The sequence below is a fragment of the Gekko japonicus genome, unplaced genomic scaffold, assembly GCF_001447785.1.
Source record: "Gekko japonicus isolate JY-2015 unplaced genomic scaffold, Gekko_japonicus_V1.1 scaffold103, whole genome shotgun sequence".
Classification (NCBI taxonomy): Eukaryota; Metazoa; Chordata; class Lepidosauria; order Squamata; family Gekkonidae; genus Gekko; species Gekko japonicus.
Window position 1 is genome coordinate 1,434,645 of NW_015160210.1, and position 20,326 is coordinate 1,454,970.

At 50.3% G+C, this 20,326-nt stretch overlaps 1 protein-coding gene across 1 annotated transcript in view; it reads right to left on the minus strand.

Annotated features, from left to right (window-relative positions):
- The window catches only part of MYO15A (myosin XVA), a 139,935-nt gene that overhangs the window by 103,522 nt on the left and 16,087 nt on the right, over window positions 1–20,326 (minus strand). The window contains exons 8-20 of the mRNA XM_015409244.1: window positions 19,433–19,523; window positions 17,582–17,587; window positions 14,895–14,998; window positions 12,898–12,961; window positions 11,530–11,643; window positions 11,209–11,370; window positions 10,989–11,102; window positions 8,598–8,656; window positions 7,894–8,017; window positions 6,313–6,408; window positions 3,873–4,004; window positions 2,662–2,787; window positions 88–165 (exon numbers count right to left, since the gene is read on the minus strand). Coding sequence (XP_015264730.1) covers window positions 88–165; window positions 2,662–2,787; window positions 3,873–4,004; window positions 6,313–6,408; window positions 7,894–8,017; window positions 8,598–8,656; window positions 10,989–11,102; window positions 11,209–11,370; window positions 11,530–11,643; window positions 12,898–12,961; window positions 14,895–14,998; window positions 17,582–17,587; window positions 19,433–19,523 — 1,270 coding nt within the window. The remainder of the gene's footprint in view (window positions 1–87; window positions 166–2,661; window positions 2,788–3,872; window positions 4,005–6,312; window positions 6,409–7,893; window positions 8,018–8,597; window positions 8,657–10,988; window positions 11,103–11,208; window positions 11,371–11,529; window positions 11,644–12,897; window positions 12,962–14,894; window positions 14,999–17,581; window positions 17,588–19,432; window positions 19,524–20,326) is intronic.

Consider the following 20,326-nt stretch of genomic DNA (forward strand, 5'->3'; position numbering starts at 1 on the left):
GACACCGCTCCCAAGATATGAAAGGCCTTCAAAATGCCAAGAGAACCCACCCAAACACAGCCAGATGGAGAAAACCCAAATACGTACTTTGACCTTACTGTTGACAAAAAGTTCCAGGACGTCTTGACGTACTTGGTCGTAATTTTTATCCAAGAATTTGTGCACCTGGGTGAGGCAGACAAAAAAAAAATCACACCATTTCTACGTGTTGCAATCCTAGGGTCTCATTCTGTCTCTACACGTGATCATGAAGCTGCCTTACACTGAGTCACACTGTCAGTCTGTCAAGGTCAGTATTGTCTACTCAGACTCGCTGCAGCTCTCCAGGGTCTCAGGCAGAGAAAGGTCTTTCCCATCACCTGCTGCCTGGTCCTTTTTAACTGGAGATGCTGGGGACTGAACCGGGGACCTTTTGTGTGCCAAGCAGAGGCTCTGCCACTGAGCCACAGCCCCTCTTGACAGCTCTCCAGGGTCTCAGGTGGATAAAGGTCTTTCCCATCACCTACTGCCTGGTCTTTTCTAACTGGAAACGCTGGGGATTGAACCTGGGACCTTCTGCACGCCAAGCAGATGCTCTGCCACTGAGCTACAGCCCCTCTTTACAGCTCTCCAAGGTCTCAGGCTGAGGTCTTTCCCATCACCTCCTGCCTGATTCCTTTAACAGGAGATGCCAGGGAATGAACCTGGGGCCTCCTGCATGCCAAGCAGAGGCTCTGCCACTGAGCCACGGCCCCTCTTTACAGCTCTCCAGGGTCTCAGGCGGAGGTCTTTCCCATCCGCTCGTGCCTGGTTCTTTTAACTGGAGATGCTGGGGATTGAACCTGAGACCTTCTGCATGCCAAGCAGAGGCTTTGCCACTGAGCTGTGGCCTTCCCCTATGTCCCTGACTCCCTGCCCTCTTCTCTTTATTGACTTCTCTGGATATGTTTCAGTGTTACCAAGAGAGATTACCGGCTATGGTAAAGTCCAACAGCCAAAGAGCTTTTGGACAGCTTTCAAACAAAATATGCAACCGTCAACATTCAAGGAATGCAAACGGAAGGAAGCATGCATGTCCAGAATATACAAAAAGATTTGCATAGTGGGCTATAATATGTCCCAAAACTCTGATGGGGCAGGTTGTAATCCTGAAACAAAATTTCAGTTTCCTTAGTACACAATTTCGAACAAAGTCAGATTGGAAATTTCCCAGCAGGCCTCTGCCCTACAGGGCCACTGGTGCCTAGGAGCGAGCTGAAACAATGGTCCTGGATTCGAGTCCAGTAGCACCTTAGCTATATCTAGCTATTTTACTGCAGACCAACACAGCTACCTACAGAAACGATTTTCAGTGGTGCTGAGCGATGCTACCCCTGTTGTTATCGTCACAGCCCAAATCTGAATGTAAGAGTGTAAGAAGAGCCCTGCTGGATCAGACTAGTGAGGGTCCATCTAGTCCAGCGTCCCGTCTCTCACGGAGGCCAACCAGTTCCTCTGGAGGGCCAACAACAGGGCACAGAGGCCGAGGCCTTCCCCTGATAGGAGCCTCAGAAGAGCCCTGCTGGATCAGACTAGTGAGGGTCCATCTAGTCCAGCGTCCCGTCTCTCACGGAGGCCAACCAGTTCCTCTGGAGGGCCAACAACAGGGCACAGAGGCCGAGGCCTTCCCCTGATAGGAGCCTCAGAAGAGCCCTGCTGGGTCAGACCAGGGAGGGTCCATCCAGTCCAGCATCCCGTCTCACACAGGGACCAACCAGTTCCTCTGGAGCGCCAGCAACAGGGCAGAGAGGCCAAGCCCTTCCCCTGATGTTGCCTCCTGGCACTGGTAATCAGAGGTTGACTATCTTTGAACATGGAGGTTCTCTTTAGTCACCACGGCTAGTAGCCACCGATAGATCTATCCTCCATGAATCTGTCTACTCCCCTTTTAAAGCTGTTTATTTCTGCGGCCGTCACTACACCCTCTGGCAGCGGATCCCACATTTTAATCCCTCTCTGTGTAAGAACAAAAGAACATGAGAGACGCCAATGTTGGATCAGGCCAGAGGCCCATCCAGTCCAACACTCTGTGTCACACAGTGGCCAGAAATACCAGGTGCCATCAGGAGGTCCACCAGTGGGGCCAGGACACCAGAAGCCCTCCTACTGTTGACCCCCCCAAGCACCAAGAAGACAGGGCATCCCTTGCCCCAGAGTCCCTATCTATACCTTGTGGCTAATAGCCACTCATGGACCTCTGTTCCATATGCTTTTCTAATTCCCTCTTGAAGCCGTCCATGCTTGTAGCCGCCACCACTTCCTGTGGCAGTGAATTCCAAGTGTTCATCACTCTTTGGGTGAAGAAGGACTTCCTTTTATCCGTTCTAACCCGACCGCTCAGCAATTTCATGGAGTGCCCACGAGTTCTTGCATTGTGAGAAAGGGAGAAAAGTACCTCTTTCTCTACCTGCTCTATCCCAGGCATAATCTTATAAACCTCAATCATGTCTCCCCTCAGCCGTCGTTTCTCCAAGCTAAAGAGCCCCAAGCGCCTTAACCTTTCCTCATAGGGAAAGTGTTCCAAGGCGTCTCTTATGTTCTTAACGTCTGCGTCCGTCCCGATTTTGAAGCAAGAGCAAAGGAGCTGATCACGTCCCGGCCCCCACTTTTTTGTTTGATCCTGGGGGACTCCCGGCCGCTCACCTGGTAGGTGACTTTCCCCGCGTAATGCTTAATGGTGAACTCCGGCAGCGGCATCTTCGGCTTGGAGTACAGCTCGTTGCAACCATGGTGGTAGTGACACTTCTGGAGAAAGGTGTGGTCCGTCGCCTGGGAAGACGGAGGAATAATTCAGCAGACTGGGAATGTGACCCCAATGTGATTTGGGAAGTCTGCGTTCAAAGTCAGCTTTGCCATGGACCCGCTGCTCAGATTACAGCTTTCTGGTGAGCAGCAGTTAGAGGCAGGGGTCATTTCCTGCAGGAGCGCACCGGAGCGGCGTTCTGGCAGTACAGAGCCCAGGGGGCGGGCACATGCAACAAGCCCTGCCCCCTGCTCCCAGCAGCCCTCAGTCAGAGCAAGAAGCAGCCAGGAGAGTTGCAGAGCCCCCCTCCAGTCCAAAACAGTCCAGTGGCACCTTTAAGACCAAGTTTTATTCAGGTACAAGCTCTCCCTCCTCTGCGAGGGCAGATCTGCACGTCCCCCCCCCCATAGCTAGCAATCCAAAACAGTCCAGTGGAGCCTGAGCAATGGGTGTCGCCTTCTGGCACACTTCCGGTGATGTCAGGGGGTGTGGCATATGCAAATAAGTCATGCTAATGAGTTATGCTAATGCTCACTTGCACCTCTTTTTCTACGAAATGACCCCTGGTTAGAGGGTTGGATTAGGACCTGAGAGATCCAGGTTCGAATCAAAACTCTGCCATGGAACTCGCTGTTTGACCTTGGGCCTTTTTCAAATGTGGACTCAAGTGCCACTGTCCTGAATATGTGCAGAGAGTCTTCCTTCTCTGGGAAAACCAACTTAAATTCATGTGAGTGCCCCCTACCCATCCCAGCACTGTCAAGAGACTTGGACGAAGACCTCCTTCTCCAGAGTTGCCAGTCTCTAGGTAGGTATAGAAAAATATATGACACTGTGTATAATAGATGTGTGCTTAAGGCAGATCTATTTTGTGATTTTTTATTTTTCTTTTCTTAATTTTTCTATACTTATCTAGGAGAAAGTATATCTCAAGTTCTATCGGGCTGCCTGATAGAAACTGAGAGATGCGTTCTCCAAGATTAGTTATTACAAGACGAGGACCCGCGATACTCACCGGGGCTCCGAGGCGGAGGCGGAGAGGCCGGTCCCCCCCCCGCCCGCCCTGCCTGCCATTTTGTGACCACCCCCAACCTCCCCCCAAGAACGTCACCTGAGGGAAGCTGCTTTGATCATCCAGGATCCTCAAAATCCCATAAGGCTTCTGGGCGATGAGGTCGATGCATGGCTGGTTGTCGTTGAACGGGATTTCCCTCCATTCGATCTGCTCCCGGATGTACTCCTCCTGAACCCAGAACCGAGAAGTTAAGCTTGCAGTGGGGAGTCGAGCTGCCGTTGACTTCAAAGCTCATCTCTGGTGTTTATCCACTAAGTGGCCTCCAGCAAGCCTCTCTCTCTCTCTCTCTCTCTCTCTCTCTCTCTCTCTCTCTCTCTCTCTCCTCTATCTATCCATCCCCCTCTCTCTCTCTCTCTCTCTCTCTCTCTCTCATCTATCTATGCCACCAGGTCCCCCAGGGGGGCGGGGGTTTCCCCACCCAAAGGGCCCCCGACCTGCCAGCCCAGATCCAGCCGGCAGGGGGAACCCCACCCCCAAAGTGTCCGGATCAGGCCGACGTGCCCAGCGTTATGACGTCACCCAGAGGTGACGTCATTGCACTGGGCATGTCGCCAGGGGGACGCTCTAGCATGCAACCTGAAAACTCTATGGTATCATAGAGTGTCCCCGGTGACATGCCTAGTGTGATGATGTCACTTCTGGGCGACATCACTGCAGCACACGCTATGTGTGCATGCGAAAAGTCCTGGAACGGGAGCTTCTCCCTCTGCTGCAAACCGGTAAGGGAACTGGCAACCCATCTATCTAATCTGTCTGTCTGTCTGTCTGTCTGTCTGTCTGTCTAATCATCTAATCTAATCTATCTACCTACCTACCCATCTACCTACCTACCCATCTACCTACCTATCTACCTATCCATCTACCTATCCACCTACCTATCCATCTACCCGTCCGTCTGTCTACCCGTGTATCCATCTATCTGTCTGTCTATCTATCTATTGTATTTATGAATCGCCCAGTTCTTGTCACAGCAGGGCTCTGGGCGATGTACATATTTATAAAACAGAAACAAGGTAAAACCAATAAACACATTAATAAAACTTTCCCACAATCAGGTGGTGAATAAATAGTCCCAATTCCAACTGCTGGCAGGGGAAAGAGGGTGAGGTAGATGTAAATAACAGAGGAGGGTGGCAGCCAAGATGGAACCATCGCTGTCCTCCACCCAAAGTGGAACATCTCCGCCTTGCAGGCAGGGAGTCCCACCAGGTTGGGGCCAGGACCGAAAAGGCCCTGACCCTGGTTGAGGACCGGTGGATGACTTGGGGGCTGGGGACCACCACCAGCATATTGCTGTCTGAAAAGCGCAACACTCTCCCAGGGACATGACGGAGGAGACGGTCTCGTAGGCCTGCTTTACAGACCTGTTGTGAAGATCGCAGCCGGATCATATGGGTGAGGTGCTTTCAAGTGATAAAAACACCCTACAAATGCTGGGTATCGTTATCTGCTGCCGGCCTGGTGGAACACGATCCGAGCTGAGATCTGGGCCCTGCGGGATTTAATGCACTTCAGGGCCTGTAAAACAGAGATGTTCCGCCTGGCCTAGGGCTGGAGTGGCGGCAATTCCTCAATATTGGCCTCCCCTTCTCGGCCTAGCTCCCTTCGATCATGGCTGACTTTTTCACCCACTCATTTGCTCTACAACGTTAGTCTACGGCTACCCACAATCAGAATCCCTTGGGACTTTTAATTGCGCACCTGATGCCATCCAATGTTTTAGCAATGTTTTAGTAATGTTTTGTGAATTCTTCAATTAATAATTGTATAGATTTTAAGAGGGCTCTTTTTGTAGCAGGAACTCCTCTGCATATCAGGCGACACCCCCCTAATGTAGCCAATCCTCCAAGAGCTTACAGAGCTCTTCTGACAAGGGGCTACTGTAAGCTCTCGGAGAATTGGCTACATTAGGGGTGTGTCGCCTAATATGCAAAAGAGTTCATGCTATTATGTTTAGGTTTTCCAGATCCTGCCTTGCTCCTAGCAGGGGGCCCCAGACTGCCAGTCGGAATCTTCTGGCACATACGCACCCTGATGACTTCACCTGGAAGTGATGTCATCACATTGCCAAGGTCGGGGGAGTGACGCTCTAGTTTTTGGGCTAAACTCTATGGGTTTCTTTTGCCCTTGAAATCATACAGTTTGCCCAAAAACTAGAGCGTCACACCCCGAAGTCAGCAACGCAATGATGTCACTTCCGGGTGACCTCATCGTGACCAGGACATCGCACAGCGACCTCCCTGTTTGGGTCACTTCCGGGTGACCTCATTGTGACCAGGACATCGCACAGCAACGTCCCTGTTCGGGGGTGGATTAGAGCCCTGAAGACTGGGAAGACCCCCTGGCCCGACCAGGGGTCTGGCTACCCTCACTATGTTTCAACCCACCCTGAGCCTGTTGTCTCCTGCCACAGGGGAGGATGGGTTAAAAAATTAAATAAATCAATAAACAACCTGTAAGGACTTGGACACCTCACCTGTTCCTCCTTGAAGACAATCTTGTTGAAGAAGAACTGGATGTATTCATTGGCATAATTGATGCACAGTTGCTCGAAACTGTTGAAGCCCAAATCCTGTTCGCAAAGCAGGAGGATGTTTTAGTTTTTAAGAAAGCTAGAGAAGATCCGTAACCAGCTTCCGTCTCATTTGAGAAGACTGCAGACCGGCTCTGGGTAAGAGTTCGGGATTTAAGCCCAAATTGAGGTTTGCGCCAGGCAGATAATCAAATTTTCTAACTTCGGGTGCCACACTAATGACACCGCACCCATTCCTACAGAAGCTCACGTTATCATCATCCAGCTAGACCTGGGGTCCCCACCATGGTGTTCGTGGGCACCCGCCGATGCCTTTTCCTGACACCCACCAAGTGTTTTCAGAAAGTGGGAGGAGCCAGCAGGGCTCCTGATTGGCTGTATGAAATAAAAGGCATCCTGTTAAACAGCACCTTCCCTGAATGTGAGACTGCTGGATTGCAACTGGTAACGAAGCTCAAGACAATGCACCTGGACTGAATCGAGACCTAGGTTTCCTGTCTATTGCCAATGCTGATTTCTCCACTGTAATGTATTCAATAGCTGCCATTGAATGCATGATCTATGTGAAACATCTAATTGACTTGCCATGTTGAGCTTCGTCCTGGGCTAGGATCCAAATCCATCCAATCGCATTGCTAGCCCAGGAAGCACCTAGCCAATCACCTTACAGCAAGCTCCCTGAGCAGGAACGTCTGTGATTGGTCCTTATATGAACAACCGTATTGGTTGGTATTTGTACAGTGGGTGTGGCTACGTTAGCTGGGAATGTTTAAAAGCAGGACAGCTGCAATGTAAAGGCTGTTCTGGCTATCCGATGTTGATCCATGTTGGAGTTGTGTTCGAGTTGAAGAATAAAGCTGTGTTCTTGCTGAATCACTCTCCAACTGTTTTGTTAAGCGAGCGACTTAACATCCACGCCTACTACCTCTCTGCATATCATGCCTAATTCAATCACGCCTGCTGTTATCATCTGCCTACTAATGTCGTTTGGCATCCGAAATCACTCCGCTCTCCACTCTGAGCCGGTTTGGTGTCGTGGTTAAGTGTGCGGACTCTAATCTGAGAGAACCGGGTTTGATTCCCCACTCCTCCACTTGAAGCTGCTGGATGACCTTGGGCAAGCCATAGTTCTGTCAGAGCTTTTCTCTCAAGAGCAGTTCTCAGACAGAGCTCTCTCAGCCCCACCTACCTCACAGGGCGTCTGTTGTGGGGAGGGGAAGGGAAAGGAATTTGTAAGCCACTCTGAGACTCTGAGTGAAGGGCAGGGTATAAATCCAGTCTCCGCCTCCTCCTCTATACAGGACAGAGGGACTCACATTCTGACTGTATCTGAAGAAGTGAGCAGTGACTCACTAAAGCTCATACACTACCACAAATTTCGTTAATCTCTCAGGTGCCACTGGACTCTTGCTTGTCGCAATTTTTGTTAGTCTTTAAGGTGCCGCTGGGCTCTTGCTCTTTTCTACAATCAGAGTTCTGCATAACCTAACTCCTTTCTATCGTATGGTTGATTCTGCCTCCTACCTCGAAGCCGTAGATGTCCAAGATGGCGATGGACAGGGCCTTCTGCTTGGGATAGATGCGCCGGTTAATCCTCTCCGTGATCCAGTTGAACAGCAGGGAGTAGAGAATCTTGGCGATGGCATCTCTGAGGGGGAAGAAGAGAAAGCGCGAGAGCCCATTAACGGAAGAACAACCAGCAGCACGATCCAGCAGTTGGCCTACCTGGTAGGGCGGTTGTGGTGCAGATAAAATGGAGGAGAATGATCTTGTGAGCCATTTTGGGTGTCCCATTGGGGGAGCAAACTAAGAAAGTAAGTAATATCTAAGTAAGTAAGTAAGCCGGAAGAAGAGGAAGAGGAGGAGGAGGAGATTGGATTTATACCCTGCCCTTTACTAACTGAAGGAGTCTCAGAGCGGCTTACAATCTCCTTCCCCTTCCCCTCCCCACAACAAACATCCTGTGAGGCAGGCGGGGCTGAGAGAGCTCTCTCGAGGACTGCCCTTGAGAGAACAGCTCTGAGAGAACTTGTGACTAAGCCAAGGTCATACCAGCAGCTGCATGTGGAGGAGTGGGGAATCAAACCCGATTCTCCCAGATTAGAGTCCGCGCTCCTAACCACTACATCAAACTGGTTATGTCCTAAGCTTTGATAAAGCAGTTGTGTCAGCTATGAGTGTAGGTTGCAGGCTATGGACTCTGGACCCTAAAAACACCTTCTGTTTACCTGGCATCCATGGCGCTGTCGACCGTGAGGGGGGTGAGGATCTTTTCCCTCAGGGTTTCCTGTCAGGGAAGAGCAGAAAGAATCACACTTGTCTCCCTTCCTCCACTGCACTAAGTTGCCAACTCCAGGTTGGGAAATACCTGGAGATTTTGGAGGGGTAGAAGAGCCTGAGGAGGGCGGGGTTTGGGGAGAGGAGGGACTTCCCATGGGCTATGATGTCATGGAATCTACTTCCCAAAGTGGCCATTTTCTCCAGGATGAACTGATCTCTGTCGCCTGGAGATCAGCTGTAATAGGGGGAGATTGCCAGTCACCACCTGGAGAGGTCTAGCTGCTCTCAGCCCCATATGTATTTATGAATAAAATACATAGCACAGAGTACACAAAAAGACACAAACCCACTATTTAGAGAAATAAATAAAATGGTCTTCAGCTGCCTCCTAAAGATCAAACATGAGGGGGGCCAGGCGCACCTCCCTGGGGCCGTTGTTCCAGAATCGCGGGGCCGCCACCGAAAAGGCCCCGTCTTGTGTTTCTGCCAAACCTGCTTCTTTGATTGGTGGGGACAGTCAGGGGGACCTCTCCCTGCCATCTTAATTCCCAGGCAGGAACATACTGCGGTAAATGGTGGTTTCTTCTCCTTTCCCTCTGGGATCGGGTTGCCAGCTCTGGGTTGGGAAATACCTGGAGATTTTGGGGGTGGAGCCTTGGGGAGGGACCTCAGCGGGCTATAATGCCACAGACCCTACTCTCCAAAGCAGCCATTTTCTCCAAGGGAACTTATCTTGGTCCTCTGGAGACCTCTGTAGTCTGGAGATGAGCTGTAATTCTGGGGGGGTCCCCAGGTCCCACCTGGAGATTGGCATCAATGCTTCCTCTGAGCGGTGAGCAAAAATTCTGCTTTGTGAGCTACTGGCATTAAAGCTGTGAGTGAGCAATTTGTTTATTGCGTACCTTAGTTTGCTCTGGAGCCACCCTTCCCAAGCTGAGACATAAATGTGTGAGCCAGAGGCTAAAGAACTGTGAGCTAGCTCACACTAACTCAGCTTAGAGGGAACACTGTTTATGAGCTACTGGCATTAAAGCTGTGAGCGAGCAATTTGGCTGCTGCACAGATAGGCTTTCTCTGGAGCCTTCCTTCCTGAGCGAAGACAAAAATGTGGGAGCCGGAGGCTAAAAAACTGTGAGCTAGCTCACACTAACTCAGCTTAGAGGGAACACTGTTTACAACCAATGCTCCCTCTAAGCTGTGGAGTCCTGTGAGCAAAAATTCTACTTGGTGAGCTGCTGGCATTAAAGTTGTGAGCGAGCAATTTGGCTACTGCGTACATTATTTTGCTCTGGAGCCCTCCTTCCTGAGCTAAGACAAAAATGTGTGAGCCAGAGGCTAAAAAACTGTGACCTGGCTCACACTAACTCAGCTTAGAGGGAACACTGCGTGGCATCCCTAATTAGCAGGAGATCTCCAGGTGTCACCTGGAGGATGGCAACTCCCCTCTGGGATCCAAATGGGAGCGTTCAAAACTGTCTGCATCCTGAGTTGCATGGCCAGGACAACGGGTCAGAGGAGGGAACTTCTGCCAGAGGTCTCGGCCACGATACAGGCGTGAAGTCCCGGATACCCTCCCCTCCCTTGGTCCCGGGCATAATTCATGGGTCTCGGCCAATGCTCCCTCTAAGCCAGCGGTTCTCAACCTGTGGGTCGCGACCCCTTAGGGCAGTGATGGCAAACTTTTTAGAGACCAAGTGCCTAAACTGCGACCCAAAACCCACTTATTTATCGCAAAGTGCCAACACAGCAATTTAACCTGAATACGGAGGTTTTACTTTAGAAAAAACAACTCATACATTAACTTTAGATGATCCAAACAAAGTAAGGAAAGCAATCCCAAATGCTTTCATTTACTTAAAATTATTTGGCAGAGAATTCGACACTTTAATGACGGTCTGGGCCTGGCTGGGGCGAAGGCACACGTGCCAACACCTGTGCCATAGGTTCGCCACCACTGCCTTAGGGGGTCGAACGACCCTTTCACAGGGGTCGCCTAAGACCATCGGAAAACACAAATTTTCAATGGTCTTATGATAGCAACGAAAATAATTTTACGGTTGGGGGTCACCACAACATGAGGAACTGTATTAAAGGGTCGCGGCATTAGGAAGGTTGAGAACCACTGCTCTAAGCTATGGAGTCTTGTGAGCAGAAATTCTACTTGGTGAACTACTGGCATTAAAGTTGTGAGTGAGCAATTTGGCTGCTGGATAAATTAGTTTGCTCTGGAGTCATCCTTCCTGAGCGAAGACAAGAAATGTGTGAGCCGGAGGCTAAAAAACTGTGAGCTGGCTCACACCAACTCAGCTTAGAGGGAACACTGGCCTTGGCCTCCTCACCGTCACTTTGAAGGTAACCGCCTTCTGCAGACATTCTGGGGAGATCTGCAAGAGCTCGGCCACGACCCGGATCTCCCTGGCGCTCACGACGGAAGCCACCTCCTGGTAATCGATCTGCAAAGCCCCACGTTCAGATCAGGCCAAGGATCGAGCGATCTCGTGAACTGATTCTCCGCACTCGGATTGGCCCTCCCTTTCCCCCCGCCTGGCCACCAGTTACCTCGTATTTTTCAAAATAGACGTTCCCCAGGTGGAGGATGGAAGAGAGAATCCGGAAGATACTGTTCTGGTCGTCGAGGGTGAAGTGCAGGGCCTCCATGGACGTCAGCATCCTGTGGAAATCCTCCGCGTCCGCCTTGCCGGGAATCTCACAGTTCCCTCCCTGTGGAAACCAGAAAGGAGGAAAGGGTCCCTCCGGGTATATCCCCGTGACAAGGGTCTCCCCATTCTGAAGTCAACTTTGGGGGTTTTATGCGCCACAAACGACAACCCTTACCCAGTGGTGTTTGTTTCATAGATGCTTCAGGGGCAAGGGACATACCTGGTTCAGGTAAAAATACGTCTCGGCCTCTTGGAGGAAGAATTTGCGCTTCTGATGACCAGGAAGGCCGGCCAGCATCTCATAAAAGATATGGTAATTCCGTTCGTTATTGGCCTTCGTAAGGAGACGGCACAGAGAGAAGGAAAGTTAACACCGGGAAGAAGAGAACTCAGATAAATTTCAAGATTTTTTTTGGGGGGGGGGGACTCCTCCCCTCCAGATCTGAATGGCACACCTCCCCGTGGTACAAATATAACAAACTACATCATTGTAGATTTGTTGATCTTTATTGATAGCCAAATCCAGGGGTAACCCAACCTTTCTGAGAGCCAGTTTGGTGTAGTGGTGTTCCCTCTAAGCTTAGTGTGAGCTAGCTCACAGTTTTTTAGCCTCCGGCTCACAGATTTTTGTCTGAGCTCAGGAAGGAGGGCTCCAGAGCAGACTAATTTATGCAGCAGCCAAATCGCTGGCTCACAACTTTAATGCCAGTAGGTCACAAAGTAGAATTTTTGCTCACAGGACTCCACAGCTTAGAGGGAGCATTAAGAGTGAGGACTCTAATCTGGGAGAACCGGGTTTGATTCCCCACTCCTCCACACGCAGCCGGCTGGGTGACCTTGGGTCAGTCAGAAGTTCTTTCAGAGCTGTCCTCTCAAGAGCGGTCCTCTCAGAGCTCTCTCAGCCCCACATGCCTCCCAGGGTGTCTGTTGTGGGGAGAGGACGGGAAAGAAGATTGTAAGCCGCTCTGAGACTCCTTCAGGTAGTGAAAGGCGTGGTATAAATCCAATCTCTTCTTCTCCTTCTTTCTGAGCCTGTGGGCACCTTTGGAACTCTCACACAGCATGGCAGCCGCAGCCACAAAATGGCTGCCACAGGAGGTGGAGCCAGCCACAAAATGGCTACCACCCCTTACCTACAGCCACACTGTGAAGATCCTTGTGCTGTGGTGGCAGTGGTTCGCCAAAGCAATATTCTTACAAAATCTGCACAGCCAATCAAATCTCCAATGGCCAATCAGCTCCACCTAGCCCCGCCCACTTCCTGTAAACACTTGGTTGGCGCCAGGAAAGGCTTTCGCGGGCACCATTGTGCCCATTGGCCTCACGTAGGGAACTCCTGGCCAAATCTATTGCAAAGGGCAGACTTCTGCATCCAGGCAAGTCCAGCCCTGTCTAAAGGTGCACCGACTTTTTTTTTTTTTTTTTTAAATTGACATGCGCAAGGTGTGCGCATTTAGCGCACCAAAAAAACAGCCCACGGTTTGTTTTATTCCAGCCGACCTCTCTGGGATTTGTGTGTCGCTAAGCCCCCCGGGCTTCTACGGAAAGGATTCAGAAGGGGGGAAAGAGCAGGAGGATAGCCCCTCACCTGAAAGACCACCCTGGACTTCTCCAGAAGGTACTGCGAGGTTATGGCACCACAGATGAGCTTGCTGCAGAGAGAAAGCTTAGAATTTGTGTCCGGTCGCCCAGCGTCTTGCAGCTCTAGGATCTGGGCCCGGGGAGAACCCTCGGCCTCGTTTCGACTGATGTTTCCCGCTCTGGGTTCTGGGGGAAGGTGGAAACCTTGTGGAATCCCACCTTGTTTACCCAACGCAAGGCTTTTCCAGACAGTCTTTAAACTTGGGATGAGGTGAGGTGGATGAGGTACACTGTGTCTGCTTGGAACTCTGTACACACCAGGAGGTTCAGCTCACAACCAGGAACCCAGGAAAAAATGGGCTCCCAAAGGCAGAGAGATCCCTGTGGGCATACAGCTGGGCACACATGGAATCTATTGGCACCTTCAAATCACCTAGAGGTCAAGAGAAGGGTCAGCAATGCACAATCCCACTTCTCCAGTCTCCAGATGCTGGATGAGCATGTGAAGAAGACCTCCACCCTCACTGGAAGGGCCACAACGAGGGAACTCCATGAGGGTGAGAGCCAAAGAGGTTTGGAATAGCCAGAAACCCATGCATAATTGACTTGTGGAACTCCCTGCCACAAGATTACTCACATAGGTGGTTTTCAGTGGGTATAAGGAGCCTGGGGAAGGAAGAATTTGGTGTCCTGGCCCCACTGATGGACCTCCTGATGGCACCTGGTATTTTTGGCCACTGTGTGACAGGGAGTGTTGGACGAGATGGGCCATTGGCCTGATCCAACATTGGCTTCTCTTATGTTCTCTTATGTTCTTATGTTCTCAGCAGGGATAGGGGGTCTAGAGTTGAAGCTGCCATTTTCTCTAAGGGCAACTGATTTTTGTGGTGTGGAGATCGGTCGTAATTCTGGGAGAACTCTAGGCCCCACCTGGAGGTTGGCAACCCTATACACAGTGCCCCCCCCCCCAAAAAAAGCTGCCATTTCCTCCAGGGGAACATTTCTGTGCAGTCTGGCCATCATACACAAATCTGACATCGGGAATCACAAGATTGGGAAACCTGTAGGAGAACCCTTCAGCCTTCCAGGACATTCAATGGGTGATCTCAAAGTAGCTGTTTCATTACAAAGGAACCTCAGGAACAGAACGGAAAGGGAAACTGCTGAATTACGAGTTATTACAACACTTGGAACAACCCTCCCCCAGGACTCAACAGGGATATTGGTTTCTTATCTCATGACATATGCTAACTCATTCAGTCCTCACATATATATTCTGAACAAGAAGGAGTATAAATCCTCTGTATTTTATTTTAGTGTATTTCTTTTTCAGAATAGTATATTAGAATACTGAATGTAATGCAAGGAATATTGGGATGTTTTGCTGACATGACCCTGCATCCACCTCAAAAAAGTGCTGTTAAGTGACCTCCACGCCTGGGAGAAGGCAGATTCTTCATTTGCTTCCCACAATTAGAAAAGACACCTTTAGACATTTATCTGCTATTTTGACATGTTTATTGCATTACAACTGTTGACTTTATAAACGTAGCTTGTTATTTAGTTCTGACTCTGTATATCTTAAACATCATCATGTTACATGTTCATTTGCTGTTCAGTCCCTGTCTATAAGTTTGAACCTTATCTACCATTCCAATGTATTTGAAAAAAGTGTGCATGCACACGGAAGCTCAAGCCTTGAATAAATCTTGGGGGTCTTAAAGGTGCCTCCACTGGACTCTAAATTTGGCCATCAGCTGTAATTGCAACTCAAAGGGTGACCCAGGTTCAGATCTCTCTGCGGGTAGCTTTAAACCAGAAATTCTCAGCGTAGCCTACCCCACAGGGTTGTGATGTAGGCCAAATGGGGGAACCCACTTGGCTCACCCAAAGTTCTCCCAAAATGTGATTGTGAAATATATTATGAAAACCGTAATAAAACAACATTAAAGTGCGCAAGACTGATGGAGGAGAAAACGATAGAAAGGAACAGGGATTCCTTACCCCTCCAGAAAGATCTCCACAAATTTCCCAAACCTGCTGGAATTGTCGTTCCGCACGGTCTTGGCATTCCCGAAGGATTCCAGCAGAGGAGTCGCTTCCAGGATCTGACCCGCCCAGACACACACACACGGGAAAACAAAAGAAAATAAAATCAGGCACTTGCAAGAGGATAAAACTTGTTTTTGGGGAAAAAACCTGGAATTGCCCAACCCGTGGGTACCCACGTTGTCCAACCCATGGGTACCTGCGTCTGTTCTGGTTGGGGGACCAGATGACAGATGGGTGAAACAAGAACTTTGAACTTGTGTTGGATAGCACCAGAAGACGCCTGTGCACAAATTCACTTCTATATCGGCATAACAGATGTTGATCAATTGTATTTGCAAATTGGGTAGTAGAGCCTCTGCTTGGCATGCAGGAGGTAACAGATTCAGACCCCTGCATCTCCAGTTAAAAGGACCAGGCAGTAGATGATGTGAAAGACCTCCACCTGAGACCCTGGAGAGCTGTAAAGAGGGGCTGTGGCTCAGTGGTAGAGCATCTGCTTGGCCTGCAGAAGGTCCCAGGTTCAGTCCCCGGCATCTCCAGTTAAAAAGGACCAGGTAAGAGGTGATAGGAAAGATCTCCACCTGAGACCCTGGAGAGCTGTAAAGAGGGTCTGTGGCTCAGAAAAAGAGCCTCTGCTTGGCATGCAGAAGGTCCCACGTTCAGTCCCCGGCATCTCCAGTTAAAAAGGACCAGGCAGTAGGTGATGGGAAAGACCTCCACCTGAGACCCTGGAGAGCTGTAAAGAGGGTCTGTGGCTCAGAGGAAGAGCCTCTGCTTGGCATGCAGAAGGTCCCACGTTCAGTCCCCGGCATCTCCAATTAAAGGGACCAGGCAGGAGGTGATGGGAAAGACCTCCGCCTGAGACCCTGGAGAGCTGTCAAGAGGGGCTGTGGCTCAGTGGCAGAGCCTCTGCTTGGCATGCAGAAGGTCCCAGGTTCAGTCCCCGGCATCTCCAGTTAACAAGGACCAGGCAGTAGGTGATGGGAAAGACCTCCACCTGAGACCCCGGAGAGCTGTAAAGAGGGGCCGTGGCTCAGTGGAAGAGCCTCTGCTTGGCATGCAGAAGGTCCCAGGTTCAGTCCCCGGCATCTCCAGGTGAAAAGACTGGGCAGGAGGTGATGGGAAAGACCTCCGCCTGAGATCCTGGAGAGCTGTCAAGAGGGGCTGTGGCTCAGTGGCAGAGCCTCTGCTTGGCATGCAGAAGGTCCCAGGTTCAGTCCCCGGCATCTCCAGGTGAAAAGACCGGGCAGTAGGTGATGGGAAAGACCTCCTCCTGAGACCCTGGAGAGCTGTAAAGAGGGGCCGTGGCTCAGTGGCAGAGCCTCTGCTCGGCATGCAGGATGTCCCAGGTTCAGTCCCCGGCATCTCCAGTTAAAGAGGACCAGGCAGGAGGTGATGGGAAAGACCTCCTCCCGAGACCCTGGAGAGCTTTAAAGAGGGGCTGTGGCTCAGTGGAAGAGCCTCTGCTTGGCATGCAGGGGGTCCCAGGTTCAGTCCCCGGCATCTCCAGGTGAAAAGGACCAAGCAGGAGGTGATGGGAAAGACCTCCTCCCGAGACCCTGGAGAGCCGCTGCCAGTCTGAGTAGACAAGACTGACCTTGATGGACCCAGGGTCTGATTCAGTGTAAGGCAGACTCATGTGTGTTCAAGTTTAGGTCTCGTGGGCTGTGATGGTGCGTCAGGGTTGCCAGTTTTCAGGTGGTAGCTGGAGATCTTCCAGAATAACAGCTGGTCTCTAGGTTACAGGTTACAGAGATCACTTCCCCCACAGAAAATGGCTGCATTGGAAGGTGCACTCCATAGCATTATAACCACCTGAGGTTATGATCCCCTCCCCCCTCCCGTGGCTCCACCCTAAAATCTCCAGGAATTTCCCAAGCCAGAGCTGGCAACCAACGGTGCCGTCAAGTTACAGCCAACTTATGGCCTCCGTGCAGGAACCCGGGACTTCCTCGGTGGTCATCCAGTGTTCTCTCTAAGCTGAGTCAGTGTGAGCCAGCTCACAGTTTTTTAGCCTCCGGCGCACACATTTTCGTCTTGGCTCAGGAAGGAGGGCTCCAGAACAGACTAATGTATGCAGTCGCCAAATCGCTCGCTCACAACTTTAAAGCCAGTAGCTCACAGAGTAGAATTTTTGCTCACAAGACTCCACAGCTTAGAGGGAACATTGATGTCCAGACCCAACCATGCCCCTCTGCTCTCTGTAGATGAACTCATCCCAGGGGTAGCCAACCCAAGCATAATGGGTGTGGAAAGGGGTTAACCACTCAGGGGTAAGCCCAACACGAACATGCCTTCCCCCCTTTCTGGTCTCCAGGGGTCATTTCCTGCAGGAGTGCACAGGAGCGGAGTTCCGGCAGTAAAGAGCCCAGGGGGCGGGCACATTCAAGAAGCCCCGCCCTCTGCTCCCAGCAGCCCCGGGCCACGAGGAGCAAGAAGCAGCCAGCTAAGTTGCAGTGGGTGTTGCCTTCTGACACACTTCCGGTGATGTCAGGGGGTGTGGCATATGCAAATAAGTTATGCTAATAGGTTATGCTAATGAGCTCCTGCACCTCTTTGCTACGAAATGACCCCTGCTGGTCTCACGGCATTTCAAACCAAGCCAAACGGCCAACACTGCACACGCAACTTTGCCATACCTCTATCTACGGGCACATGGGACAGAAGCGGAGGGACAAATTGGTGTAAGAAGGGGCACGTAGATCAGCATCGGCGTGAGGAAGGAAGAAACAGGATGCGAAAGAACAACATGTTCACATAAGGGGTAGAATGTTTTATCCTATCAGCCCCCCAAAAGACTCGTATCGTCCCACTCAGTGTACCAGACTATGCCTGTAGCACGGGTCACCAGTGTGGTGCCCACGGGCGACATGTTGCCCACCAACACCTTTCCTGGGGCCCACCAAGTGTTCTTAGAAAGTGGGTTGGGCCTGGTGGAGGTTTTCGCCCAGCAAGACTTCTCATTGGCCATTGGCGTTTTGATTGGCGGTGTCAAGTCAAGTCTATTGTACATGGCCATTGGCCGTGGCAAGTTAAAACGTACTAAGGTTTTGAAATACGACGCCTGCCTTTAGAGATTCACGTTCACACTCAAAAATACTCAGTACCTTGAATTTTTAAAAAGCTAACATCCATCTCCAAGGATTCACGGGGATGTTGTGGCCCAGGGCCGTAATTAAATGTAAAAGAACAGTACATCAGAGCATTTGGCTTTACACCTCCTTTGCACTTCAGAGATAATGCGAAGGACTCTGCCTTATCTAATGCGCAAAGGAGATTGTGAGAAGATCCTGACAAGGTCCGCTATAGTGTTGTAAATCTGAATGCAGATTGTTATTTTAACATGTTCTGTAAACATAGTGCTGTCTTGCTGGCTTATATGAAAAGAAACATCATTTATTACTGAAGTACATCAAACAATTGCTTGATGTAAGAGTTGATGTCATGGACAGAAAGTGTGAATTCCTGGGTAACCTTTTGATCGAAGGGTATAAATAAGTCAGAAGAAGAGATTGGATTTATACCCCGCCCTTCACTACCCAAAGGTGTCCCAGAGAGGCTTACAAACTCCTTTCCCTCCCCCTCCCCACGACAGACACCCTGTGAGGTAGGTGGGGCTGAGAGAGCTCTGACAGAAACTACTCTTTTTCAAGGACAGCTCTTATCAGAACTACGGCTTGCCCAAGGTCATCCAGCAGGTGCAAGTGGAGGAGTGGGGAATCAAACCCAGTTCTCCCAGGTTAGAGTCCTCGCACTTAACCACGACACCAAACTGGTGGGGAATTAACCCTTGTCTCTCTCTCTCTGTTTCTGGGTGAGCCCAAAGGCCTCTGATTGTGTTTGTGTCTTTGTCTGTTTGAATGTCTTATATTGTTATTATTTTATCTTAGTATTTGATTGCATATTTTAGGGAAGGAGAATTAGAGTATTGTGGGCTGTGGGGAGAGCACTAAATTGCTCCAGCCCTTCCTGTGTAACCTTGATACTAACCCTCAAATAAAAGAACGGTTTGTGTTTAAGGAACTAGTGTGAGTGTGTTAAGGCATTGCAGGCCGCTGCCCTGGCGGGCTTGCCCTTATTTTCTTTATTTTCTTGGTGCGGGGCCACACCAAGGCTCCGAGGTAGCAAGGTTGACAAGTAAATTACCCCTGTCAGTGCGTTCTTAGAACAACGGGCAGATTCGAGAAATACGAATGACACACCAGGATATTACATTCCATTTAGCGATCAGCTGTGCAATTATTTTTTTTAAATGTCCCTTCGGCAGTAGCCGCCACCACAGCACAAAGCATCTTCGTTGAGTGACTGAAGGGAAGCCTTGGCAGCCATTTTGTGGCTGGCTCCGCCCCCTGCAGCGGCCATTTTGTGGCTGTGTCAAAATTCCAAAGATGCCCACTGGCACAGAAACAACGAGGGACCCTTGCTTAGAGATCAGGATTCAGCATTCACACTAACCCCAAGATCTGTTTTCTAAGCCCTGGATCTTGTACCTGCTGGGTCGCAGTATACTTCCGGTTTATCGCAGCCAGGTAACGGAGGATCAGTTTGGTGGCTTCGGTCTTCCCTGATCCGCTCTCGCCACTGTAAAAGCAAGTAACCGAACGAGCATATTAGAAGCCAGAAAGAAAAATCCTTCTTTCAGTGATTAAGGTTAGCGTCGTTTAGAAAAAGAAGAGATTGGATTTATACCCTGCCCTTCACTCAGAGTCTCAGAGTGGCTTACAAACTCCTTTCCCTTCCCCTCCCCGCAACAGACACCCTGTGAGCCAGGGGGGCTGAGAGAGCTCTGACATAAACTGCTTTTTTTCAAGAACAGCTCTGATAGAACTGTGGCTTGCCCAAGGTCATCCAGTAGCTGTTAGTGGAGGAGCGGAGAATCAAACCCGGTTCTCCCAGATTAGAGTCCGTGCACTTAACCACTACACCAAACTGGCTCCCAGTGGAAACACAACTTTCTCCCGAGAGTCGGCAGCCATTCAGAAGAGAGATCGGTGTTCATGATGCACACAGAGAGATGTGAAGGCATGGGGGGGAGTGGTCAGCCTCAGGAAGACAACAAAAGGCCAGTAGTCGTTGGCCATTTAGATTTTTGCAAGTCCGGGATCAGATGCACACTATTGTTTTCAAAAGACATTTACTACCTCCAGGTAACAGTAGGGTATTCTTTCACCAAGCTAACACCCAGAATTATTTGGTGGGAAGATGTAGAGAACAGGTCTGTAACATCAGTTCAGGCTTGGAGACTAGCTGTACCCAGGGGTCATTTCCTGCAGGAGCGCACAGGAGCGGAGCTCCGACAGTAAAGAGCCCAGGGGGCGGGCACACGCAACAAAAAACGGGTTTTTTTCCCGAGCTTCAAAATTTCCGGAAATTTTACATCTCTA